Source organism: Ornithorhynchus anatinus, chromosome 7 (genome assembly GCF_004115215.2).
Source record: "Ornithorhynchus anatinus isolate Pmale09 chromosome 7, mOrnAna1.pri.v4, whole genome shotgun sequence".
NCBI lineage: Eukaryota > Metazoa > Chordata > Mammalia > Monotremata > Ornithorhynchidae > Ornithorhynchus > Ornithorhynchus anatinus.
The window spans coordinates 70,292,082-70,318,782 of record NC_041734.1 but is presented as its reverse complement, the minus strand read 5'-3'; the positions used below and the strand labels follow the sequence as shown (position 1 = coordinate 70,318,782).

The 26,701-nt window shown below is 49.1% G+C and overlaps 1 protein-coding gene across 3 annotated transcripts in view; it reads left to right on the top strand.

The window, feature by feature from the left end:
* The window catches only part of SLC6A17 (solute carrier family 6 member 17), a 37,596-nt gene that overhangs the window by 4,611 nt on the left and 6,284 nt on the right, over window positions 1-26,701 (top strand). For all 3 annotated transcript variants that reach the window (XM_029069157.2, XM_029069159.2, XM_029069158.1), the window contains exons 2-6: window positions 14,613-14,984; window positions 19,881-20,038; window positions 21,347-21,473; window positions 23,334-23,515; window positions 25,166-25,276. In XM_029069157.2, coding sequence (XP_028924990.1) covers window positions 14,699-14,984; window positions 19,881-20,038; window positions 21,347-21,473; window positions 23,334-23,515; window positions 25,166-25,276 — 864 coding nt within the window. In that variant the 5' untranslated portion in view covers window positions 14,613-14,698. The remainder of the gene's footprint in view (window positions 1-14,612; window positions 14,985-19,880; window positions 20,039-21,346; window positions 21,474-23,333; window positions 23,516-25,165; window positions 25,277-26,701) is intronic.

The window sequence follows — 26,701 nt, the reverse complement described above, 5'->3', positions numbered from 1 at the left end:
CCACAGATGGGTAGATACAAGATGAAAGTGAGTCATAATCCAGGAGTTGAGAACCTCAGGCCGTGTATCAAAGCGTCTCGGGCGTTAAATAGAGTGGTCACTAAACTAAATCCCAGAGGCTTTACCAGGCTCTGCTGGAGTCACCCTCATCCTCAAACCCTGAGACTCTTAAAACTGACTTCTGGGCTGAGTCAGGGGTTGGATGCTGAGATGAGAGATGCGAGAACCTCAGCAGATATAGACATCCTGTTCTTCCCTCTGAGTTCTCCAAGACTGAGCAATCTTGATAGAACTGGCTTCCGATGAGAGAACGGGGGGAGGGGAAGGTGGGTTTGGATTTCACCTCTGGAGGAGTCAGGATGTCAGACTCAAAAAGACAGATAACCCAGAGTAAAACACATACTGGGGATTCTCTCAGCTTCTCCTGAAGAGGGAATCTGCCATCCTTTTTTGATTTTAGCCCATCCAGAAAAGGGGGGAGATGGAGGGAAGCTGAGCTGAAGCAATAATAGCACCCCCAAACCAAACTCCTGATCCTCTCTCCAATCTTTCAGGGATAGAGTATCTGTGCCCTTCTCAAAACACAAAACAAAACTGGCACCAACCAGTCTGCCTCTCCAGCTCTTGTGCCTCTGAGAAACCACTGACACTAACAGCAGTGGTCACACATTCTCACATGTACATGCACAATTCTGGTCTCCTTGCCATTTCTGAAACAGCCTGAGAACAGTGTGGGGAGAAGTTCTGGTGACTGAGGTTAGATAATAGGAGCATACTGTATCAGCAGCCACTGCCTGAAACTGAAATAGGAGACATTCCCAGAAGCCTTTGCTCCATTCACAACCATTTTGTGAAGCCATGTCCATTTTGGGATTTTGTTCTTATTCAAAAACAAAAACAAATCCCACTGCCTACAGGTTCTGGAAGTCAATACTCAGCCTACCTGTGAGTCTGGGGAAGCAAGTCAACTCCAGGATTTTGGAGTCTGTGATCGTTTACTTGGTCAGGTAAAGGGCAGAAATTTGGGCCATGTGGGGAAATGGACTTAACTTTCAGAATCCTCTTTCTCCTTCCAACCCAAGAGTCTGGAAATGCTCCAGAGGAGATGTGAGGTCCTCAACTCCCAGCCCATGGACCCTCTGGAAAGAAGTTGCTACTTATTTAATCCATTCTATTATTTCTAGTTAATAATTTAATTTGCTTTCCTCTGGATTTTACACTTCAGTTACTTAATAATAATAATTCTGGTATTTGTTAAGCACTTACTGAGCGCCAGGCACTGTACTAAATTCTGGGGTGGTTACAAGCGAATTGGGTTGGATGCAGTCCCTAACCCGTGGGGCTCACAGCCTCAATCCCCATTTTACAGATGAGGTAACTGAGGCCCAGAGAAGTGCGCTGACTTGCCTTAAGGCCACACAGCAGGCAAGTGGTGGAGCTGAGATTAGAACCCGTGACCTTCTGTTTCCCAGGCCCGTACTCTATCCACTACACCATGCTGCCTCTGCCGGACCAACTTTCCATCTGAAAAGTGGAATTTATTTATCGGCCTCTAGTGGTTCTGCCACTGACATTTCTTGTTCATTTGAAAACCCCAAGGATGCAAAGATTTAAAAACCATGCCAGAGAGGTCTCTGGGAAAACTGTTTGCCACGGGATTTTCAATCTGTACAGGGCACTGGTGTGCGTGCGTGCGTGTGTGAATGTGTGCACATGCGATCGCATGTCAGTAGGGAAAATGACATTTCTCCTTCGGACTGTGGGCTAGGATGAAGGGGAATACACTAGGTGAGAGTTTCAGCTACATCCTTTCTCCCGTACGACACCTCCTCCTCCAGTGTCTTTCAATCAACCCCCGCCTTCCCTTGCTAAAAAATTAATAAATCCAGAGCGCTATCCACGGTTCTGAAGTAACATCCTCCTCTCTCTTGAGCTCTCTGGGTATTGCCTTGGGTTCCATGTCAGAGAATAATAATAATAATAATGTTAGTATTTGTTAATCGTTTAACTTTGTGTCAAGCACTGTCTTAAGCGCTGGGGTAGATACAAGGAAATCAGGTTGTCTCACGTGGGGTTCACAGTCTTCATTCCTAATTTACAGATGAAGGAACTGAGGCACAGAGAAATGAAGTGACTTGCCCAAGGTCACACCGCTCACAAGTGGCAGAGCCGGGATTAGGACCCAAGACCTCTGACTCCTAAGCCCGTGCTCTTTTCACTAAGCCGTGCTAACCCGGTCACGAACTGCACTCAATCAATCAATGGTATTTATTGAGCATCTATGTTATTCAAAACACTGTACTAAGCGCTTGGGAAAGCACAATACAACACAGTTGGTAGAGACGTTCCCTGCCCACAGTGGGTTTACAGCTTAGAGTAGGCTTGCAGACTGATTGGAGAGACAGGACAGAAAGACAGCCTACGTAAATAAAAACAAATAGGCGCAATCATGAAAAGAGAAAGTTGAAGGTAGGAGAATGAGTGGGACTAATCAGGGAGAACTTCTCAGAGGAAGTGGCCTTGAAGTACTTCAGAAAACAGGAAAATGTTGACAGATTGGCGATTTTGAAATTGTAAGATCTTCACCCTTGAAAGACTCTTGCAAGATAGTTCCAAAATTCAATAAGAACCCTTGAGGATGATGATCTAGTGAAGAATACAGGATTCAGAGAGATCTGGGGCCTGACCCTGACACACTAAAGGGGCTTGGCTAAATATGGCATTTGGATGCTCTGATCCTGTTTCTCCTAAAGTAAAATAGGCATGCTCCCCTCATCTTTCTCCTCCGACTCCCCAACCCTTGACCTTTTCCTTTTAGGGCACACTGATGAGAAAAGAAACGAAAAGTTTTTTCGTTGGTGCAAAAAAAGGAGGCCCAAGATGGCTGTAATTAATAATGTTTGATAAATACTCCTTCAAGGGTTCTTCAGTAGCCCAGTGTGTAACTCAGTGAAGTGGACACCCTCTGGGTTGGCCACTCATAGAAAATAAAGAAAATGAAGGATTTAAGGAGGGTCAGGCTGAAGAATGAGGTAAATGAACACAGAGAAGATCCATCTGTCAGCAGCAGAGATTTCTGTGCCAGATGAGAAGAAAAACCAAACTCAAAGGCAGTAAAATGGAGAGGACATTTGTGTCTCTCAGACCTAGTTCTCTCTGTTCCTTTCCAGATTGCTCTGAGACCCTGTTTATTTTCATGTTGTTTTCTTGCCTCCCACCACCATCTCTCTCACCCAACTTGCCCGGCACCTCCTGGGCAGTAACGTTGTAGACCCAGGCTGCACCTTCCTCCAGAGGCTTCCAAAGTGTTTAATCTTCGTATCTATCAACTTTGTTGTATTGTACTCTCCCAAATGCTTATTGTATAGTCGTTGCACAATAAATATGATTGTTTGATTGATAATCTCCCAAGGTGGTGGTGAAGCTGCTGCCTGATTGTGATTTGGATACACAATCAGTGGAGCCAGGAACCCAGGATCCTTGGCTTTCAGTCAGGACTATGTCCTCTGGGGTAGTGGCCCTCCCTGAAATGTGGGGTCTAGAACCCCTGGGGTAGGAAAGAGAGGCTCTCTGGGCTCTGGGATGGGGGGAATTAGGACCTGAGAAGAAATGAAGATTTCATGAAAGGTAAGAGGCACAGATTAGGAAGCAGAGAAACAGAAACTTGAGAAAGATGCCCAAAGAACACAAAAATTGGGAGGCCTGTAACTCTACTCTTATCCTTCAGGGCCAGGCTCCTGGAAGGGGTTGTGATCTTCTCTGGGGGAAGAGCTGGACTCAGGAATCCTGTTTTGCTCCTGAGTTGTATTAGGAGGGTATACTGAACCCTGGGCTCTGGGTTTTGTTAGTGGACACAAGTCCACATGAGTCTGGTTTTCTTCCCCTGCCAAAATAGAACTTTGAATTTTCTTCTCTCTCAACTCACCACATTGTGTCTAAACCACATGGCCCAAGGGAGACTCTAGGCTGAGCCCGTCCGTGGAATTGGAGCCTGTGAATTGCGCAGCGCCCTTTATAAAAGGTTGGCACCTTGTCCCAGTGGGCTGCCTGACTTTATCAGCGCTGATAGAGGCCACCCTGGGTGAATTTTCCTCAATGTGAAATGGATTCTTTTCGTGGGAGAGGCTTGGAGGCCAAAACCTAGCTGGGAGCCAGCATTGAGAGACCCCAGGAGCAAAAACACAGCATCCACCAACAAACGTCTTTGACAACTTACTGCATGAGTTCCTCCTCCTTTCACCCGAATGATCAATCATTGACCAATCAATGGTATTTATTGGGAATGGGTCTGCTTATTGTTATATTGCACCCTCCCAAGTGCTGAGTACAGTGCTCTGCCCAAAATAAGTCCCCAATAAATACGAATGAATGAATATTGAGCACTTACTATGTGCAGAGTACTGTACTAGGTGCTTGGAAGAATACAATACAACAGAATTAGTGCACATGTTCTCTGCCTATAATGAGCTTATAACCTAGGGGTGAAATAGGCATTAATATAAATAAATAATTTATAACATGTAATTTAATGATCTGTACATAATAGTGGTACTTGGAAGTGCTTACTCTGTGCCAAGCACTGGGGTAGAGGCAAGATAATCAGGTTGGTCACAGCCCCTCTCCCACATGGGGCTCATAGTTTAAATGGAACAGAGAACAGATATTTAATCCTCATTTTACAGATGAGGAACCGGAGGCCCAAAGGTGATGAGTGGCTTGTCCAAGGTCACATACAGGAAGATGGCAGAGCTGGGATGAGAACCCAAATCTTTTTGCTCTCAGACCTGTGCTCTTTCCACAGAAGCAGAGTGGCTCAGTGAGGAGGAGCTTGGGAGTCAGAGGTCATGGGTTCTAATTCTGACTCTGCTGCTTGTCAGCTGTGTGACTTTGGGCAAGTCACTTAACTTCTCTGTGCCTCAGTTACCTCATCTGTAAAACGAGGATTAAGTCTGTGAGCCCTATGTGGGACAACCTGATCACCTTGTATCCCCCCCAGTGCTTAGAACAGTGCTTTGCACATAGTAAATGCTTAACAAATACCATTATTATTATTACTAGGCCACAGTGCTTGTCTAACGAGAGCACTCTAGTCACTGCTGTCAGATCAGCACTTTGCCAGGAGATATTTTTATCTCTCTGACTCTGTGCCTCATTATTTTTCCCCCCCTTAAGAAAACTCACTGCTCTGTTCTTGCTCCTCTTCAGTGTGCTATTTGGGGGCTGGGCGGAGCCTCGGTTGCTAAGTGACCATGCAGGAACCGGGCACTTCCTTTCCCCCCTTCTCTCCTTTCCCGGTCCCATTTGGTTTGTCCTTGAACTGCATCTTAAAACTTGCAACCTGCTCCTGGGAGTTCCGGTCAGGTCTGCTAAGGGATTGCCTGAGAAACAGCATGGTGTAGTGGATAGAGCATGGGCCTGGGAGTCAGAAGGTCATGGGTTCTAATCCTGACTCTGTCACTTGTCTGCTGGGTGACCTTGGGCAAGTCACTTCACTTCTCTGTGCCTCAGTGACCTCATCTGTAGAAGACTGTGAGCCCCACATGGGATAGAAGCTGTGTCCAACCTGATTTGCTTGTATCCGCCCCAGCGCTTAGCCTGGCACATAGTAAGAACTTAACAAATACCACAGCTATTATTATTATTATCATTATTATCATTATCATCATTATCTTTATCCAGGTGAGCCTCTCGTGGCTGGCCCCAGCCGCAATAGGGCCAGGGTTCAAATGCGGCTGGGCAGGCTGGAGAAGACGACCCTGCTGAAGGTCATGGGCGGGGAGCAGTGTGGTTCAGGGCCCAACACCTGCAGAGGGAGAGGCAGAAGAGCTTGCTGTCAAAGAGTGTATCCATCCAGGTCCCTTGGCTTCCTCACCCCTTTCCTGCAGGCAAGGCAGACTCCAAGTTGGATGTTGTTTAAGTTCTTGGTCAGTGACTGGAGGGGAGAGTTCCCCTGCTTCGAAGAGAGCTTCATTCACTGAAGAGATCTGTAGAGATTTTTTTTCCTCCTTTCTCCTCATCGCACTGACAACCCGAGGCTCTGCTGTACCTCTTTGCTATCCTAATAATAATAATAGTACTTAAGTGCTTACTATGTGCCAAGCACTGTTCTAAGCTCTGGGATAGATACAAGTTAGGTTGATCACAGTCTCTGTCCCACATGGGGCTCACACCCTTTATCTCCATTTACAGATGAGATAACTGAGGCACAGAGAAGTTAAGTGATTTGCCCAAGGTCATGCAGCAGGCACGTGGCAAAGCTGGGATTAGGATCCAGGTCTCTCTGACTCCCAGGCCCGTGCTCCATCCACTAAGCAATGCTGCTTCTCGAGTACAATACAGTGTCAGTGACCCTTAAAGGATCTGTTGCACTGGTCAGTGTGACCCTCTCCAGAAGAGTGAAGTGATGCCTTTCTGCTGCTGGTCTTTGACCTCAGGCATTAGGGAAAGTGTAAGCTCATTGTGGGCAGGCAACATGTCTACCAACCCTGTTTTAGTGTAGTCTCCCAAGTGTTTAGTACAGTGCTCTGCATGCAGTAAGTGCTCAATAAATGCAATTGATTGATTGGCTTTTCCAAAGGCAGTGGGGTTCGTCAATCTGCAGGGTTTGGGGGTGGTGGACTTGGTGTGGGAGGGGTTCACCTTCATGGCATGAGAGCAGAAGTGGCTGGGTGGTAGGGCAGTAGCCTGGCTAATGGGGTGCCCAGAGAGGCTTTGATGATAGAGGACCGAAAACCAGTATTCTGGATCCTTCAAGGAGGAGCCGGACTGCAGAGACCCACGTCTTTCCTCAGTTCCTCCTGTAGTGACACTACAAACTCTGTTGAACTCTCCCAAGCACTTAGTACTTAGTACATGGTTCTTAGTACACAGTAACGCTCAGTAGATCCCACAGGACACTGGGAGTGGAAAAGGAACCCAAAGGTGACTTGGCTGTCCTGGGACCAGATAATCTGAGTGGTGTGGAGAAATCAATCAGTCAGTCAATCGTATTTATTGAGCACTTACTGGGTGCGGAGCAGTATACTTAGCAGTTGGGAGAGACCAATATAACAGAGTTGGTAGGATGTTCCCTGCCCATAACCAGCTTATAGTCTAGAGACTTGCCAGGAGGCAGTCAGCTCTAGGACCTCCTTGGCTTACTAGAGAGGGTGAATTTTAAAATGGAGGGTGAGGTCTAGGTGATTGCAGTGTAAATTTAGATTTCCCTTGCTTCCAGATCAGGCAGGATTCGGGCTGCAGAACTCAGTATGAGTCAGTCAAAGTGAGGGGTAGTCAATTCCAGACCTGAGGGAGGAGGATCCTAAGAGTTTGCAAAGCAGTTTGGGTAGAATGTCAGGGGCAAAATGTTGAGTACAGGCAAGAGGTGGGCCAAGGCCTTCTCTCCCCACCTTTAGGAGAGGGGTAGTGAGGACAGAGACTCAGGACATCCCGGCTCCCTGTCGCCTAGAGGATCACCATCACCTCAGTGTCCCTTGCGGTCCTGGGGCTGCCTTTGGAGAAAATGGTTGGATCTGCTATGATCTTGCAAGAGTGAGGCTGGGTCTCCGATTCAAGTAGGAATGATGATATTTAAGTGCTTACTATGTCAAGCACTGTTCCAAGTGTTGGGGTAGATACAAGCTAATAGGGTTGGACACAGTCCCTATTCCATGTGGAGCTCACAGGAACTGGGGTAAACAAACTCACCCAGAGAAAGGGGAATCCACAGGGAAAATCTCTGACCATGCCCTGTCTCTGGTGCTTTTTCTGAGAGGTAGGATCCTCTCAGGCCAGGATTGGATGACCCCTGCCCAGCAGGTCAAGGTGATGGCACTGGGCCCCTGAGTTGAGACCTCTGGGCCAGGACTTCCAGCGGCCCGTGGTGGGGTCAACGGGGAAGGAGATTGGGATGGCTCGACAGCTTCCTACCTCCTCTTTTGGACACCGACTCAGTAGCCCCCAGGAGTAGCCCAATCCTGTCCTTGCGCTCTCTGCTGAAGCTGAACCACAAGGAGAAAGAACGCCTTCAGTAGAGGGCTTAAGGTTCTGGGTGGAGTCTTTTCAGCTCCCTGAGGGCAGAATATGCCGCTTGGTTAATCTGCTCTGCCTTCGCAGTCTGATGGGACGAGCGCTCACTCGCTCAGAATGCGGGCATACTACCTCTAAACAGGCACCTCACAGGAAGAAGGAAATAGTTGGGCCTCCAGTTCGTACTCTGTGGTTGCTGTAATGACACTTAATGCTGCACACGATACTTTAAAGGCTAAGCAGAACTGCATTCGCTTGAGTCCCAATTGCTTTCAACCCAGAAATACCCCAGACGGAAGCCCACCAAGGCTCCCTCGGTAGGCAAACTGCCGCTCCCTCGGGGTTTTTCAGCAGGAAAACGGTCTCTCCAGTTGTTCAGGATCAAGATAAACACTGCAGACTGGCTGGAATCCCCCTTGATTTTCTCCAGTTGTCTGGTAATGAATAGTAAATCAGTCCTAATGAATTGCAGATTGTTCTGACTGAATCGCCCTGCAGACCAAGTAGCAGAGGAGGGCCCGGCAGGCCAGGATGGGCCAGTGATTGATATCTCGGGAGGCCGTATGACCTTGCTCCCGGCTTGGGTTGAAAAGCAGCAGTGTGGGCCAGGAGGACAGGGTGGTGCCTGTGTCTTGCTCTCTGCGAGCCCACTGCTACACACATGTTTTGTGTTTCTCTGGGTAGGTTGCCCCTGGGCAGGGACTCTCTGAACATGGGGTGGAAGGGGTGGAGGCGTGGTGGGAGGGAGCCTAATTCTGGTTGCCACAGAGATGGGGTTTAGAGATGATTAAGCCCAGGAGATTCCACCCTACTCTCTGCCAGGGTGGGGCAGGGGATGGGAGACCTCCAAGGCTGCAGGGAGGGGGCTTGGGGAAGGACCTTTTGTAGGATCGGCCTTGAGGAATCAATACTGCTCTCTCAACCCCACCCTGGGGAATGGAAGAAAGCAGAAACCATGAGGAGCAGGAGTCCCCTGAGGGGGCAAGGAGTAAGGCATGATGAAGGGAAAGGGGAGGAGAAGGAAGTAGAGATAAAATAATAGAGTGAAGAGAATTATAAAAGAAGCAGTGTTGCCTAATGGATAGCGCATAGGCCTGGGAGCCTGCAATGTGACCTAGCGCAAGTCACTTCTCCTCTCTATGCCTCAGATACCTCATCTGTAAAATGGGGACTTAGACATTGAGCCTCACATGGGACATAGACTGTGTCCAACCTGATTAGACTGTATCTATCCCAGTGCTTAGAACAGTGCTTGACACATAGTAAGCACTTAACAGATACCATCATCATCATCAACTGTAAAATGGGGACTGAGACTATGAGCCTTATTTGGGACATGAACTGTGTCCAACCTGATTAGCTTGTAACTACTCCAGCGCTTGGTACAAACTAAGTGCTTAAGAAATACCATTAAAGAAGGAATAAAAGCTGAGGCCTACCACCCTGAGGTGAAGTAGCACCTTCCTGGGAGGGAATTTTGGAGGCTGCATTGTAGAGATTAGTAATAATAATAATGATAATGATAATAATTGTGGTGTTTGTTAAGCACGCACTCTTTACCAAGCACTGTACAGAGTGTTGGGTTAGATTCAGTTCAATCAGATCGGAGTCTCTGATCTACCGGGCTCACCATCTAAGGGGGAGAGAGAACAGGTATTTAATTCTCATTTTATGAGGAAATTGAGGCCCAGAGAAGTTAAACGACTTGTCCAAGGTCACTCTGCCTCCCTCCGATGGCATCAGCTACCAGCTGAGATGGCATCGTGAGGTCCAGCCCTAGAACACTTTGGACAGAGGGCATTCAGGGTCATTTTGCTCAGGTTCCTAGAACCTCAAAGCCCTCCTTAATCCCAAGGGGAGCAGAGACCTCAGAATGCAAGTCAGTAATTGATCAGTCTTCCTGAGACCTGACTGACCCCTATGAGTCACTCAAGACCCAAGCCCAAGCCAGCACACCAGGGCTCTTCCTGCCACCCACTCATGTTCTCCGGGTGCTTGCAGAAGTCAACAAGGAAGTTTGGGAGTGACCAGCAGAGAAGCAGCATGGCACAACGGATAGAGCACGGGATTCAGAAGGTCATGGGTTCTAATCCCGACTCCGCCACTTGTCTGCTGTGTGACCTTGGGCAAGTCACCTCACTTCTCTGTGCCTCAGTTACCTCATCTGTAAAATAGAGTTTGAGACTGTGAATCCCACGTGTGAGTCCCAGCGCTCGTGAAGTGCCTATCACATAATAAGGGCTTAACAAATATCACAGTTATTACCATGGACAGGAAACGGTCTGCAGCTCCTAAGGGTTGGGGGTCTCTGTCCCCATGTACAATCCCACCTCTCTGCCTTGAAATCACCAGGTGATACGCAGACGGCAGAACTGACGGAAACCTGGCCGTTTCAGAGGCCGTTGCTGTGCTAATGTAATTACACAGATGAGTAATCTCTCTCCCTGGAAAGAGGGTGGAATGGTTCCCAAGCTGTTCTCCAAATCCTTCCAGTCCTTGTAATTAGGAGATGCTTTGGAACACAGCAAAAGGTTGGGGTTCCTTTAAAGTATCCCTTAAAAAAAAGAAGTAGCAAAGAGTGAGAGATAAAGGAGGAGAGGAGGAAGCTGCGGGGGAGGGGGAGGTAACAGCTAGCAGCTCGTGTGTAGATACTATCTGCATGGTAAGAACCAGCTCTCTGGGATGTAGTCTTCCATCTGATAGTGTCAGCAAGGAGGAATAACCCTGGAATCTGCTGGCAAGGAGCAAAGCAGCCGTGCTTGGTTCCCTGCTCAGATGTCGGAGCTTGGAGCAGCCCTGGGCTTGGCCCTCCGGCGGCGAGGAAGTTAGCATTGGAGGGTAGTTGGGCTTTGCCTTGGGGCTTTTCATGGGCATATGTGCCTGGTCAGTTCAAGATGGGTGAGTCCCTTGAGCCATGGAAGTTAGAGTAAGAGTGGACTTGGGTGAGACAGGAACTGTGTCTGACTAGTTATCTGTGTCAACTCCAGTAGTTAGTGCAGGGCTTGGCACATAGTGAGTGCTTAACAAATTCCAGTTATTATCTGCCTGGGCACCTTTCAAAACCCAAGACACTGGGGCCCCCTCCCCTCCTCTCTGCCTGTGTGTCTCCCCCTCGGCCCCTGGATAGCTCACAACTCTTTTGGGGTTGACCTTCCACCTTAAATGTTTGCACGGGGAGGGCATTTTGGGTTTAATGGGCGGGAACGCCAACCAGGCTGAGAGTTATGGTGGCACTTGTGGGGACTCAGTTGAAGGCATAACTTCTCCAAGAGGCCTTCCCTGAGTAAGCCCTCCTTTCCCCTTCTTCCACTCCCTTCTGGGTCATCCTGACTTGCTCCCTTTATTCATCCCTGCTCCCAACCCCACAGCACTAATGTCCATATCTGTAATTTCATTTATTTATATTAATAGCTATTTCCTCTCTAGCCTGTAAACTCACTGAGGGCAGGGAATGTGTCTGTTATATTGTTACACTGTACTCTCCCAAGCACTTCCTATGGTGCTCTGCATACGGTAAGCATTCAATAAGTACGATTGACTGACTTACTAACACCTGACGTGGGAAAATCCACCCAGGAGCAAGACACCAGCCAGAGGTCTGGATGCCAAGATTTGTGTTTCCTAGGAGCTCAGTCTGGTTTTTCCAAAAGTTACAGATGGCTCAGTGTGGCTCCCTTCCCCTCACCAACCCTCCTCCGGCCTTGAGGATGGGACCCCTGGAAAAACAGGGTGAGTTTCCTAATGGAAAGGGCATGGGCTTGGTAGTCAGGAGACCTGGGTTCTAATCATTCATTCATTCAATAGTATTTATTGAGCGCTTACTATGTGCAGAGCACTGTACTAAGCACTTGGGATGAACAAGTCGGCAACAGATAGAGACAGTCCCTGCCGTTTGACGGGCTTACAGTCTAATCGGGGGACGATTACAATGGCAATAAATAGAGTCGAGGGGAAGAACATCTCGTAAAAACAATGGCAACTAAATAGAATCGAGGCGATGTACAATTCATTAACAAAATAAATAGGGTAACGAAAATATATACAGTTGAGCGGACGAATACAGTGCTGTGGGGATGGGAAGGGAGAGGTGGAGGAGCAGAGGGAAAAGGGGAAAAAGAGGGTTTAGCTGCGGAGAGGTAAAGGGGGGATGGCAGAGGGAGTAGAGGGAGAAGAGGAGCTCAGTCTGGGAACGCCTCTTGGAGGAGGTGAGTTTTAAGTAGGGTTTTGAAGAGGGAAAGAGAATCAGTTTGGCGGAGGTGAGGAGGGAGGGCGTTCCAGGACCGCGGGAGGACGCGACCCGGGGGTCAACGGCGGGATAGGCGAGACCGAGGGACGGTGAGGAGGTGGGTGGCGGAGGAGCGGAGCGTGCGGGGTGGGTGGTAGAAAGAGAGAAGGGAGGAGAGGTAGGAAGGGGCAAGGTGATGGAGAGCCTTGAAGCCTAGAGTGAGGAGTTTTTGTTTGGAGCGGAGGTCGATAGGCAACCACTGGAGTTGTTTAAGAAGGGGAGTGACATGCCCAGATCGTTTCTGCAGGAAGATGAGCCGGGCAGCGGAGTGAAGAATAGACTGGAGCGGGGCGAGAGAGGAGGAAGGGAGGTCAGAGAGAAGGCTGACACAGTAGTCTAGCCGGGATATAATGAGAGCCCGTAACAGTAAGGTAGCCGTTTGGGTGGAGAGGAAAGGGCAGATCTTGGCGATATCGTAGAGGTGAAACTGGCAGGTCTCGGTAACGGATAGGATGTGTGGGGTGAACGAGAGAGACGAGTCAAGGATGACACCGAGATTGCGGGCCCGAGAGACGGGAAGGATGGTCGTGCCATCGACGGTGATAGAGAAGTCTGGGAGAGGACCGGGTTTGGGAGGGAAGATGAGGAGCTCAGTCTTGCTCATGTTGAGTTTTAGGTGGCGGGCCGACATCCAGGTGGAGACGTCCTGGAGGCAGGAGGAGATGCGAGCCCGAAGGGAGGGGGAGAGGACAGGGGCGGAGATGTAGATCTGCGTGTCATCTGCGTAGAGATGGTAGTCAAAGCCGTGCGAGCGAATGAGTTCACCGAGGGAGTGAGTGTAAATGGAGAACAGAAGAGGGCCAAGAACTGACCCTTGAGGAACTCCAACAGTTAAAGGATGGGAGGGGGAGGAGGCTCCAGTGAAGGAGACCGAGAATGACCGGCCAGAGAGGTGAGAGGAGAACCGGGAGAGGACAGAGTCCGTGAAGCCAAGGTGAGATAAGGTATGGAGGAGGAGGGGATGGTCGACGGTGTCAAAGGCAGCAGAGGGTCAAGGAGGATCAGAATGGAGTAGGAGCCATTGGATTTGGCAAGAAGGAGGTCACGGGTGACCTTAGAGAGAGCAGTCTTGGTAGAGTGGAGGGGACGGAAGCCAGATCGGAGGGGGTCTAGGAGAGAATGGGAGTTAAGGAATTCTAAGCATCGATTGTAGACGACTCGTTCTAGGATTTTGGAAAGGAAGGGTAGTAGGGAGATAGGGTGATAACTGGAGGGGGAAGTGGGGTCAAGAGCGGGTTTTTTTAGGATGGGGGAGACGTGGGCATGTTTGAAGGCAGAGGGGAAGGAGCCCTTGGAGATCGAGTGGTTAAAAATAGAAGTTAAGGAAGGTAGGAGGGCAGGGGCGATGGTTTTAATAAGGTGAGAGGGAATGGGGTCCGAGGCGCAGGTGGAGGGGCTGGCACTTGCGAGGAGAGAGGAGATCTCCTCTGAGGATATTGCAGGGAAGGATGGGAAAGTAGGGGAGGGGGTTGGTGGGGGGGGAGGGAAGAGGCAGAGGGGTGACTTTGGGGAGCTCAGACCTGATCGTGTTGATTTACGTGAGGAAATAGGTGGCCAGATCATTGGGGGTGAGAGATGGGGGAGGGGGAGGAACAGGGGGCCTAAGGAGAGAGTTAAAGTTAATCCTGAATCTGCCACTTGCCTGCTAAGACACCTTGGGCAAATCACTTAACATGTCTGGGCCTCAGTTCCCTTGTTCGTAAAATGTGGTATTTGTTAAGCACTTACTATGTACCAGGAGTTGTACTAAGCACTAGGGTGGATACAAGCAAATCAGGTTGGACACAGTAGTCCCTGTCCTGCATGACACTCACGGTCTTAATCCTCATTTTACATATGAGGTAAATGAAGCCCAGAGAAGTGAAGTGACTTGCCTAAGGCCACCCAAGCAGAGAAGTGGCGGAGTCGACATCAGAACCCATGACCTTCTGACTTCCAAGCCCATGCTCTCTTCATATGATAGAGCACGGGCTCTATCGTAGTTAACAAAATGTGGTTAAGGTATCTTTTCTCCCTCCCACTTAGGCTAGGAGGATCATGTGGGACAGCATAATACAGTGCATCTACCCCAGTGCCCCCAGTGCTTAGCATAGTGTTTATCGTATAGTAAGTGCTTAATAAATACCACAATTATTGCTATTATAACCACCACCCCCTCACCCCGCCCCCCCCCCCCCAGTCTTCCTAATTAGGCAGGTGGAGACTCCTCTGACCTCAGAAGCAGCTTATTTGGGTGGTCCCTTTGTGGGTCCTAGGGGTGAGCCCCCTCCCCCCAAAAAAGGACACTGTTTTAACTTCTTATACCATCCCCTTCCTCCAGGTTCCCTTCATGAAAAGGCACTGAAGGCCACTCCCATCCCATCTTCTTTGTGGTCACGGGGGGCCGGAGGGCCCAAGAGAGGCCAGATGCCGAAGAATAGCAAAGTGACCCAGCGGGAGCAGAGCCATGAGCAGGTCACCCAGTCAGTGGCCGACCTGCTGGCCCACGAGGAGCCCGTGGATTACAAGCATGGTGTGCTGGATGGTGTAGGAGAAGCCCCGGACAAACAGAAGGGTGCAGAGGAAGATTTGGACACAGAGGACCGGCCCGCCTGGAACAGCAAGCTACAGTACATCCTGGCGCAGATCGGCTTCTCCGTGGGCCTTGGGAACGTCTGGAGATTTCCCTACTTGTGCCAGAAAAATGGTGGAGGTAGGAGGCCACTGTGGGAGGTGTCTTTCGCCACTGTTGTCCAGCAGAATGGACAGACAGGAGGTAGTTTGAAATAAGGGTGGGTACTGTGTGGTTGTTGTCAGGACCAAGCTAAATAGGCCAGAATGTATTGCCCTCTCTTTCCTCCTGCCTTCCATCACCCAAAGGGAGTAGAGTAAATTATGTCAGTAAGCTCAGTATTCCTCATCCTCCCAAGGGAGGGAGGAAGATACAGACTTTGCCCTGCTCTTTGAAACCTCCCAGGATTTATAAGGATATTTCAGGATTTTGGATCTGGGAGAGTTTCAGGCTGCCCTCAGGCTGTTAGGGAAGTAGCATGGTCTAGTGGAAAGAATATGGGCCTGGGAGTCAGAGAACCTGTGTTTAATCCCAGTTCTGCCACTGGTCTGCTGTATGACCTTGGGCAAGTCACTTAACTTCACTGTGTCTCGGTTTCCTCAACTGTAAAATGGGGATTCAATAACTACCTTCCCTCCTACTTAAACTGTGAGTCCCATGTGGGACAGGACTGTATCCAACCTGATTATCTGGTATCAACTCCAGTGTTTAGAACAGGGCTTGACACTTTACAAATATTATTATTATTATTATTATTTAAGTCCCCATGCTTCCCAACAAGGCCAGTTTGGGAATCATCCAATGATGATCCCGCGGTGGGCCTTTGGGAAAGGTGAGGAGGAGAACCGGGATGCTGAGTTGAGGTTAGAAAAGGAGTGCTACGACTCCTGGGTTCAAGTTTGAAGCCCTCAGGACCTCACACTGCCATTAATTGGCTGGCTGCAGGGCAGAGTGAGGTCTTGGGACTGCTGAGTGGGAAACTGGGTTGCGGAGGAGGCGGGGACTGGAAAGGGTCATCAGGGATTGTAGGCAGAGGTTATGGCAATGAGTGGCCTAAGTTCTCAGAGCCCTGCCCAGCCTTGGCTGAACCTGCTAGACACCCAGGCAAGTGGGACAGATGCAGTATCCACAAGAGGAATTCAAAGCCCTGGAAGGTTGTATGTCATCGCACACCAGTCCCTAGCCCTCTCCCACTCCCTCCTCTCCCTTCCTCCACCACATACAGGTAAGCTCAAGTCTAGCAGAGGACCCAGGAGACAGAGGTTCTGGGTCCCTGATCTTTCCCTGCTTTTGCTAAGGCAGAGGTTTTCAATTCCTGGAGCTACCAATCGACCAATCAATCATATTTTTTGAGCACTTACTGTGTGTAGGGAACTTCACTAAGTGCCTGGGAGAGCACAGTATAATGGAGTTAGTAGACATGTTCCCTGCCCACAACAAGCTTATACTGTAGAAGGCCACCCAGGTACTACCACAAATAAATATTGAGACAGTGGCAGCTTCTGGAACAGCCAGGTGACTTCTCCCTGAGCTCCGATGAGGTGAGAGGTCTAGGGATTCCAGAAGAAGCCAAGCCACAGCGGCTGGACTACATGAGAAGGGAATTTGCTCCTCTTGTTACTACTCTTGGCTTCTTCAAGCTCAGTCCTCTGCTGGGAGCACAGCAGCCCCTACCCCCAGAAATACAGACTTTGGGGAGCTAACAGTGGTAGGAATGCCAGCAGGAACAAATACCATTTAAAATAGCTTAACAAATACAACAATTATTATTATTGTTAATAATAGCCATTAGCAGAGGTGTGAGAAGCAACAAAAACAGTTTCCTTTCTTGTTTGTTCTGACTGCTTCAGCTCCCTCAGTTCCTGCTCCATTGTGAAGCTGACTTTGTGTGTGTGAGAGGGGAAGAGATTAATGTTGGTATTTGTTAAGCGCTTACTATGTGCAGAGCACTGTTCTAAGCGCTGGGGTAAACACAGGGGAATCAGGTTGTCCCACATGGGGCTCACAGTCTTAATCCCCATTTTACAGATGAGGGAACTGAGGCACAGAGAAGTTAAGTGACTTGCCCACAGTCACACAGCTGACAAGTGGCAGAGCTGGGATTCGAACTCATGAGCCCTGACTCCAAAGCCCGTGCTCTTTCCACTGCGCCACGCTGCTTCTCATGAGATGAGATTGGGGAGTGGGATGGGAAAGGGGAAAAACTTTAGGTGAAAGCTGAGACCCTTGAGGTAGAGTGTCCACAGAACTATTGGACATAATAATAATTGGGCAATTTGCTAAGTCCTTACCGTGTGCTAAACTTTGGGGAAGATACAATTTAATCAGATCAGGCACAATCTTTGCCTCATATGGGGCTCACAATCTAAGGATGGATGAGGAGAGCGGGTATTGAATCCCCATATTTTAGATGAGAAAACTGAGGCACAGAGAAGTGAAGTGACTCATTCAAGGTCACTATGCAGGGAAGTGGCAGAGCTGATATTAGAACCCAGGTCCGCTTTTCACTAGGCTCTCTTGGGTGAAAACGTTAGAGTAGTGTCGGAAAAAAAGAGGTTGAAACCCCAGACCTACAATCCATTCAGGTTTTCTTTTTAATGGTTTTTGTGAAGCACTTGCTACATGCAAGGCTCTATACTAAGTACTGGGGTAGATACAAAATAATCAGGTTGGACACATTCCATGCCCCACATAAGGCTGACAGTGCTTAGAACAGTGCTTGCCACATAGCGCCTAACAAATACCAACATTATTATTATTTAATTCACACTTTACAGATGAAGTAACTGAGGCACAGAGATGTGAAGTAGTAATAATAATAATGTTGGCATTTGTTAAGCACTTACTATGTGCCAAGCACTGTTCTAAGCACTGGGGTAGATACAAGGTAATCAGGTTGTCCCATGTAGGGCTCACAATCTTCATCCCCATTTTACAGATGAGGTCACTGAGGCACAGAGAAGTTAAGTGACTTGCCCAAGGTCACACAGCTGACAAGCGGCAGAGCCGGGATTAGAACCCATGACCTACGACTCCCAAGCCCGGGCTCTTTCCACTAAGCCACGCTCCCCCCCAGTCACAAGTGAAGTGACTTGTCCAAAGTCACACAGCTGACAAGTGATGGACCTGGGATTAGAACCCAGGTCCTTTGACTCCCAGGCCTGTGCTCTATCCACCAGGCCTTACTGCTTCTCAGTTGGTAAAAGACCATGATTACCTCTGAGTGGGCCAGAGTGAGCCAGAGAGTGTGTCGGGGCAGCAATGGGGCATGTTGCGGTGATTGAATGAGATGTCTGAGCTTGCTAACAGGGCTGACGGTCTCTGTGATGGAGGTCGGGGATGGTGTTAGCACGCTGTCACCGCAACTGCTGACTCCCTTAGCTGGGAGCATTCGCCTGTGTCCAAACATGATTTTAATTCTCCTGCTAAACACCCTGTCACCGAGAATCGGGAATGTGTCTGAATGGGACCAGACGCCTCCACCTCCTCTCGGCCTCCTGGCCCACAGATGGCTTTATAAGGCAAAACCGTTGGCGAGATCCGATTTGTCTTTTTGTGGTCATCCCGGTTACTTTTCTTGATCTGCTAAATTCTCTCTGGCCTCCCCCAATCAGTTGCAGATGAAGGGTGCCTGATTTTTGGCTTGAAGTCTGTTTCCAGTTTTAGCCTGCTAGGAGATTCCCTTTGTGCTGTGCAAGTCCAAATGTGGACAGAGAGTTGTGTGTGTGTTTGTGTGTATGTGTGTGCTTCTGTATCTGCAGCGGTTGCTGATGTGGCTGAAACTATGCCTGTAGGAGCAGCGTGTAGGTGTGTGCTTAGATGAATGAGTACGTCTTCGTAATAGCAGTAGTAATAGTATTTATTGAGCATCTCTGAGGTTCGGTGCACTGTGCTGAACTCTTGTCAACCATGTGGAGTGTCTAATGTGGGCGTGAGCCTATAGAGTCCAGGATGATATATGACCTCGTGTATAGTGGTGTGTGTGGGTGTTAAAATGGTTATGCCTGTGATCCTCCTGGGTGTGTGGTGGTGGTCACGTATGCACGGATAGAAGAGAGCATGTGTTATAATAGTAAGAATAATAACTGTGGCATTTGTTCAGCGCTTACTATGTGCCAGGCACTGTACTAAGCACTGGGGTGGATCTTGACGGAAGGGTGTCCGGATATGTTTGAGGGCATAGGGACTGGTGGCTTTAATTACCCATGTGGGAATAGAAGTTTTTCCACATGGACCACGGGAAGGGGTCGGCTAGGACACATGTGTGAACCAGACAGTGTTGGAAGGCTTTGGCCAGAGTCTGCCAGTTCCAAGTCTGGTATGAATAGTGTTTATTTAGTGCCCACTGGGTGTGATCCTTTGTACTAAGTGTTTGGGAAATACAAAACAAGCAAATGACATATTCCCTGTGCCCAAGGAGCTTAGACTTCAATGAAGGGGAGAGGGAATAGTATTTACAAAGAGAAGAATCAAAACTGGTGAATAAGTGCTGAACATGTGTGTGTTAAAAACCTGAATGCTAGAGAGGGTGGCTGGGTTTCTACCGTTTGGGCTGCTGGGATTCAAGGGGGAAGGATTCATTCAATTGTATTTACTGAGCGCTTACTGTGGGGAAGCACTGTACTAAGCGATTGGGAGAGTATAACAATAAACAGACACATTCCCTGCCCTCAATAAGCTTACAGACTGGAGGATGGAGACAGACATCAATACAAATGAATAAATTACAGATATGTACATAAATGCTGTGGGGCTGAGAGGGAGGAAGAACAAAGGGAGCAAGTCAGAGCGACGCAGAAGGGAGAGGGAGAAGAGGAAAGGAGGGACTTAATCTGGGAAGGCCTCTTGGAGGAGATGTGTCACATGTAAAACTGTGAATGGGGGGAGAATTGTTGTTGGTGGATGTTGGAGGAGGATGTTGGAAGAGGTAGGTCCAGTTGGGTCATGTCATGTGCCAGACTGGGATTCCCTCTCGTCGCCCCTGTCCTTGCCTCTGCCACCCCTCCAGACTTCCTGATGCTTGTTCTTTTCTTTCAGGTGCCTACCTGGTGCCCTACCTGGTGCTACTCATCATCATCGGGATCCCCCTGTTCTTCTTGGAGCTGGCCGTGGGCCAGCGCATCCGCCGGGGCAGCATCGGCGTATGGCATTACGTGTGCCCTCGCCTCGGGGGCATCGGCTTCTCCAGTTGCATAGTGAGTGGGTGGGACCGGGCGGGGCCTGACCTGGTGGGAGAGGGTGGGCAGAAGGACTCCCACGATGCTCTCAGATTGGGAGGCAAAGAACCCAGAAAATCTCCTTCATCCTCCCTGTGCCAAGTGGAGGAAGCTGGGTTTTTTTTTAACTCTCCCAAGCACTTAGTACCGTCCTCGGCACACAGTAAGCACTCAATAAATATGATTGACTGACTGACTGACTGTCTGAGACTTGCACCCTGACTGGGATCCTGTGGTCTCTCAGACTTCTCTGAACTTTTCTCAAGATGAACTTCCCACCCTGGGCCCTCATTTCCAGATGTTTGCCAGCTGCCACAGCCTTCCATTCCTGATCCAGCTGCTGCATTTCAGGGATTGGGAGAGTGATCTAAGAGGAAAAGACCAACATCTGATCCTGTGACATTGGTCCAGGGGGTTCTTAGGTGGATGCAGCGGGCCCCTGCCTGAGCTGCTGAAACCCTTCCTCCACCCCATGAAAGCTTCCTCTGCCAACTTCCAGGGTCACGGAAACAAGAAGCAGCATGGTATAGTGGATTGAGCACAGGCCTGGGAGTCAGAAGGTCATGGGTTCTAATCCTGACTACACCACTTGTCTGCTGTGTGACCTTGGGCAAGTTACTTCTCTGTGCCTGAGTTCCCTCATTTGTAAAAAATGGGAATTGAGACTGTGAGCCCAATGTGGGACAGGGACTATGTCCAAACTGATTTGTATCTACCTCAGAGTTTAGAACTGGGCTTGGCACACAGTAAATGCTTAACAAATACCACAAGAAGGACAGGTCAGATGACACTGGTCCCTCAATCTCCTTGATGATTCCTACAGAAGGGCAAAAACTGAGAGTGGCCCGCAGGAGGTCATTTTGGCCATGCCCCTGCCTCTCTACAGGATGGAGCTTAAACATCCCAGCCTCCCATAGCCACACTCTCTTTGGCTCACAGAGCCAGAGTGTGAATCCCTTAGGATTCTGCATCTCCTTGCTGGGAGGCTCTGATAGAAGCAGCGTGGCCTAGTGGAGAGAGCACAGGTCTGGGAGTCAGAAGGACCTGGGTTGTAATCCTACATCTGCTATTTGGCTGTGTGACATTGGACAAGTCACTTCACTTCTCTGTGCCTCAGTTACCTCATCTGTAAAATGGGGATTAAGACTGGGAGTCCCATGTGGGACAGGGGCTGTGTCCAACCTGACAACCTTGTTTCCACCCCATCCAGGGTCCCCAAGGTGAGTTCAGGGAACAGGGAGCAGGGACAGTGTCTCACTCATCACTTTTGGTCGCTCCACCCCCCAGGTCTGCCTCTTTGTTGGGCTCTACTACAATGTGATTATTGGCTGGAGCATCTTCTACTTCTTCAAGTCCTTCCAGTACCCATTGCCCTGGAGCGAGTGTCCAGTGGTCAGGAATGGCTCCGTGGCAGGTGAGTCCAAGCAATTGCCTGTGTGTGTGTCTGTGTGTGTGTGTGTGTTTGTGTGTGTGTCAGGGGTCGGGGTGGTGGGGAGTACTCTAGGCTGATAAGGAAGGGGAAAGGGAGAGCCCAAGAGGAGAGCTTGACTTGACTGCTTCCCAGGACACAGTTTACATGGTTCACTGGGCTCTCCTTGCCTACATGATAACAGTTCAGAATGACTGGCTGAGCTGGAGTTTATTGACGTTTCTGGATTTCAAAACAAAAACCATATCATCCACTGTGGAGACAGGTGACATTTTGCCCAAGCACATGAGTGATGGGACTGCCATGAACTCCATTTTCTATACTGCACTCCTTTTGCCTTGCCCCAGCCAAAACCCTCCTCTCAGCCTACTATCACTCCACTTTATAGACCACCTAGATTTCATGGGTCCTCTGCCACCCTCCAAAATCTTGAGAATGAACATCCCTGATTGGGTTCGGTAGTCTAGCCACACCCAGAGCTGGGTCTGAAAATAGTTTCTTTCCTGGGTAGCAGTGTGGTCTAATGGAACAAACCCAGGCTTAGGAGTCAGAGGACCTGGGTTCTAATCCCAGCTCTCCCATTTTCCTGCTGCTATGGGATCTCGGGCAAATAACTTCCAAGGGCCTTAGTTTCTTCATCTGTAAAATGGGGATTAAATCCTATACCTTCCTACTTAGACTGTGAGCCCCATGTGGGACAGAGACTGTATCCAACCTGATTATCTTGTATCTAACCCAGTGCTTAGTACACTGCAGGCTACATAATAAGTACATAACAAACACCTTAGTTTTTATTTTTAAGAGTTTTCTGCCCCCTTCCCTGCTGCCTGAGGATCTGGGTACCTGGCACTCCTGTCCCCCTCTGGGTCCTTTTTGTAAATCCACAAAAAGGTAAAACAGTTCTTTTTTTTTTAACTTTTTATGGTATTTGTTAAGTGCTTAGTATGCATCAAGCACTGTTCTAAGCACTAGGTAGATTCAAGTTAATCAGGCTGGATTCTGTCCCTGTCCCACATGGGGTTTACAGTCTAAATAGGAAGAACAGGTACTGAATCTCCATTTTACAGTTGAGGAAAATGACACAGAGAAGTTAAGTAACTTGCCCAAGGTCACACAGCAGGCAAGTGGTGGAGCTAGGATTAGAACTCAGGACCTGACTCCCAAGTCTGTACTCTATGCACTAGGTCATGCTGCTTCCTTTACTAAAGTAAGGGAAAATTTCAACAAGCAGAAGTGAGTGGGATTAATCAGAGGAAGAACCCCGGAGAAGGTGACCTCAAGATACCATTTAAAGAACCGTGTCCAACCTGATTGGTTTTTATCTATCCCAGCGTTCAGTACTGTGCCTGGAACATAGCACTTAACAAATACCATTAAAAAATAAAAGAGAGGAGGTGATGGTAAGGGATTGGAAGTCTGTCTTTGTAGAAGGCACCTCCGGGCCAGGAGAGGGGAGTGGCTGGCATCAGAAATCTGGTGGAAGAAGGGACTCAGATCCAGCCAGATCAAAGTGTGGTTCAGACTCATTTAGGAGGCTCTGAGTGCTGAGAGAGAATTACACCATCTAGACTTGATCCCAATTTGGTGACCCTCGGATGACCTTTGGAACTGTGTCCAATCCGATTTGCTTGTATCCGCCCCAGTACTTAGTACAGTGCCTGGCCCAAAGTAAGCGCTTAACAAATGCCTCAATTATTATTATTATTTTGGGTCACTGGTCTGTCTGGTAAGTAGTGGATATGGGTCGGTCTACATCCAGCCAGGACCTCAGGTCTTCTTAGGGGCTTCTCTGGGCAGCCAGGAGCCTCTGGCCCCTGAGTCTTCTGGGTTTTGGACTGCTCGCAGTGGTGGAGGCGGAGTGTGACAAGAGCTCGGCCACGACCTACTTCTGGTACCGGGAGGCTTTGGACATTTCCAACTCCATCTCAGAGAGTGGGGGACTCAACTGGAAGATGACGCTGTGTCTCCTAGTCGCCTGGAGCATCGTGGGCATGGCTGTGGTCAAGGGCATCCAGTCTTCTGGAAAGGTGAGTGACGGGCTTGGCATCTGCCTTGGCTACGAGACATGGAAGGTGAAGATGTGGGAGTCAGGGCTGGAAGGGAGAGTTGGTGCCAAGGTCTTCTCCCCTCCACTGAGGGTCAAGGATGCCAATTAGACATTGACTCAGGACTACCATACCACACCTAAGCAGTCTTCAGTGTTAAGTGCCCAGTTCTTTAAAATGTCTCAGGTCTGGGTTCCACATTACAGATTTGCAATTTCAATTAATGTGGCATTTTGTAAAAGCTCGACAAAATGCAGCATTTTGTGAAAGGTGGTCTTCTAGAGTTAATGGTGGAGGATCCAGGATGAAGTTCGTGGTTGTCCCTTTCGTAATCTAAGCACTCCAGAGAGTTTTGGTTTTAATTCGGGGGCGTAGAAAAAGGGGAAAGATAACTAGATGCAAACGCTGACACTTCATGCATTTTGCAAATTTTAGTGAATACACATGCTTCCATAACCAGACAAGCTTTACTGGGCCTGAGCCCATGGACTCCTGGTCCACCATGTTGGGGAGAGGGAGACAGCCCTCCAGAACAACTGGCTCGATGAGAGAGAGTGATTGAACATGTGAGGAGAGCCAGGGGAGAGAGAACACAGAAACCCTTCATCTCCCAAATATAAAAGCTCCACCTAGCTTGCTGATTGAGCTGTTCTTGAAGGCTACCTCCAACTACTTTTTCCATCACTTTTTCTCTTCCATCCTGATCCTTTGGTTAGTAATCTATTAACCTCTCAGATCACACCCCTCCCAAGATCTCTACATCATAATTGCTCCAAGCACCTGCTTAGTCTAGCGAAGGAGGTAGATACTAGAATAAGTTACAGAAAAGAGGAGGTACTATAGTAGAAAGATATATACATAAGTGCTCTGGGGTGTGTGATTACCAAGGTATTGAGAAGCAGCATGGCCTAGTGGTTAGAGCACAGGCCTGGGAGTCAGAAGGACCTCGGTTCTAATCCTGGCTCTGCCTCTTGTCTGATGCGTGCCCTTAGACAAGTCACTCAACTTCTCTGTGATTCAGTTACCTCATCTGTAAGACTGTGAGCCCCATGTGGGAATGGGCTGTGTCCAGACGGATTCTTTTGTATCTACCCCAGAACGTAGAATAGTGTTTGGCACTTAGTAAGTGTTTAACAAATACCATTTAAAAATTAAACATGGTAAGGTGATGTGGAAATGCTGAAGTAGAAGGGGGGAGGAAATAGGATGAGGAAATGTGAGACTGATCAGGGAAGGCCTTCTGGACAAGATGTGATTTCAGAAGCGGGGGAGGGCATTTGCCTGCTGGGCATGAAGGGGTGGGGGCCCTGGGCAGAAGGGAGGGGGCTGTGAGCCAGTGAAAAGCGATGGAAGAGATGAGAGTGGGAAACCTCCTTGGTGACCAGAAACGGATGATGAGGCACCAGGCAGCAGTCTCCAAGGCTCAGCTGATAGGTGAGGGGCCCAGGGTGCCACCCGAGGATGGTTTGGAGATCTTTGCCCTCTCCCCCAGTGCTCTGCCCACTGCAGTGGGGAAGAACCGGGCTCTGGAGCTGGAGCTGGGGGAAGGTGACTGTCTCTGGACCTGCTGTCCTTTGGTTTCTCTGTCTCCCTCTCCCCTCCACCCTTTTTTCCTCCTCTTCCCCTGCTTAGGTGATGTATTTCAGCTCCCTTTTCCCATATGTGGTGTTGGCCTGCTTCCTGGTGCGGGGGCTGCTTTTGAGAGGGGCAGTTGATGGAATCCTCCACATGTTCACACCCAAGGTAAGAGACCCTCCCACCACTCCCTGTGCCTTTCAGCCTGGCTGGAGATTCTTCTGCTCCCTGAGTCCTCTGGTTTGGCTGGAGACCCCTGCTGCTCCCTGGCCTGGTTCTGGGGACCCACCCTTGCTCCTTAGGTCCTCCACCCTGGCTGGCTCCTCCTTCCCCTTGTGAATGCATAGAACCCAGCAGGCAGGCCCTATGACAGAAAAAAACAAGTGGGAAGAAAGGAAAAACACTCCCCAAGTCCATGTGCCTTCAGAGGAGGATAACCAGGATGATTGGGGATGACATAATAGTAATAATAATAATAATAATGATAGTAATAGTATTTAAGTGCTTACTATGTGCCAGGCACTGTATTAAGCACTAGGGTAGATAGGGTTGCTAGATTGCAGCTCCTGCCTTCTGGGAGAAGGGGGTGTGGTGGTCTGGCATTTCTCTGAGGGGTCAAGGTCCCAAGAGCTGGCCCAAAGTCCTCAGGGAGGACCAGAGTCCCGGGAGACAGCAACTTCTGATGATCAACATGAGAATTACCGGGCTCTGCACAAGGACTCCGATCTCTGCCCTCTGACCCTTACAGGCCACGCAGGCAGACAGGCATGGGAGACTCTTTCCTAAAACATGGAATTGTGGGAAGGGGCCTGATGCTTTTTGCGGAGGGGTCAGTGTAGGGGGGTTCAGAGGACACACGCTCGATCTCTGCAGGAGGAGGCAGCCCCAGAGGCTGTGGGGTCTTTGTGGAGCTGTTTAATCCAGGCAGGAGGTGAAGGAAGGCAGGGGGGCCCAAGAAATGGAAAACTGTGACCTGGCTTCCTGCCCTGAACAGTTCCAGCAGCTGCCAATCTCCTGGGACCAATGAGACTTTCAGCTAACTCCTGTTCCCCAGGGAAGTGACTCTGGCTGCTCTCTGGAGGAGTCTGCTTCCGGGACATGGTGGGAAAAGAGGACTCATTCCAATCGGATTAATCAATCAATAGTTTTTATTGACCACTTTCTGTGTGGAGAGTTCAGTACAATAAAGTTGGTAGACATGATCCCTGCCTACAAGGAGCTTACAATTTAGAGGGAGAGACAGAAATTAAAATTCATTATGGGTAGGTACATGAGTGCCGTGGGCTTGAGGTTCTCCCCCATCATATTTTATCCTAGTGGGAAGAGCATCAGACTGGGAGTCAGAGGACCTGGGTTCTAATCCTATCTCTGCCACTTGCCTGCATTGTGACTTTGGGCAACTCATGTAACTTTTCTGGATCTCTGTTTCCTCATCCACAAAATGTCTGTTCTCCCTCTTAGACTGTAGCCCTGTCTGGGGTATTGTGTCCAGTGAGATTATCTTGTAAATACCCCAGAGTTTAGTAAAGGACCTGGTACATAGTAAGCAATTAATACCATGATTATTATTAGTAATGTTACTCAGACACATAC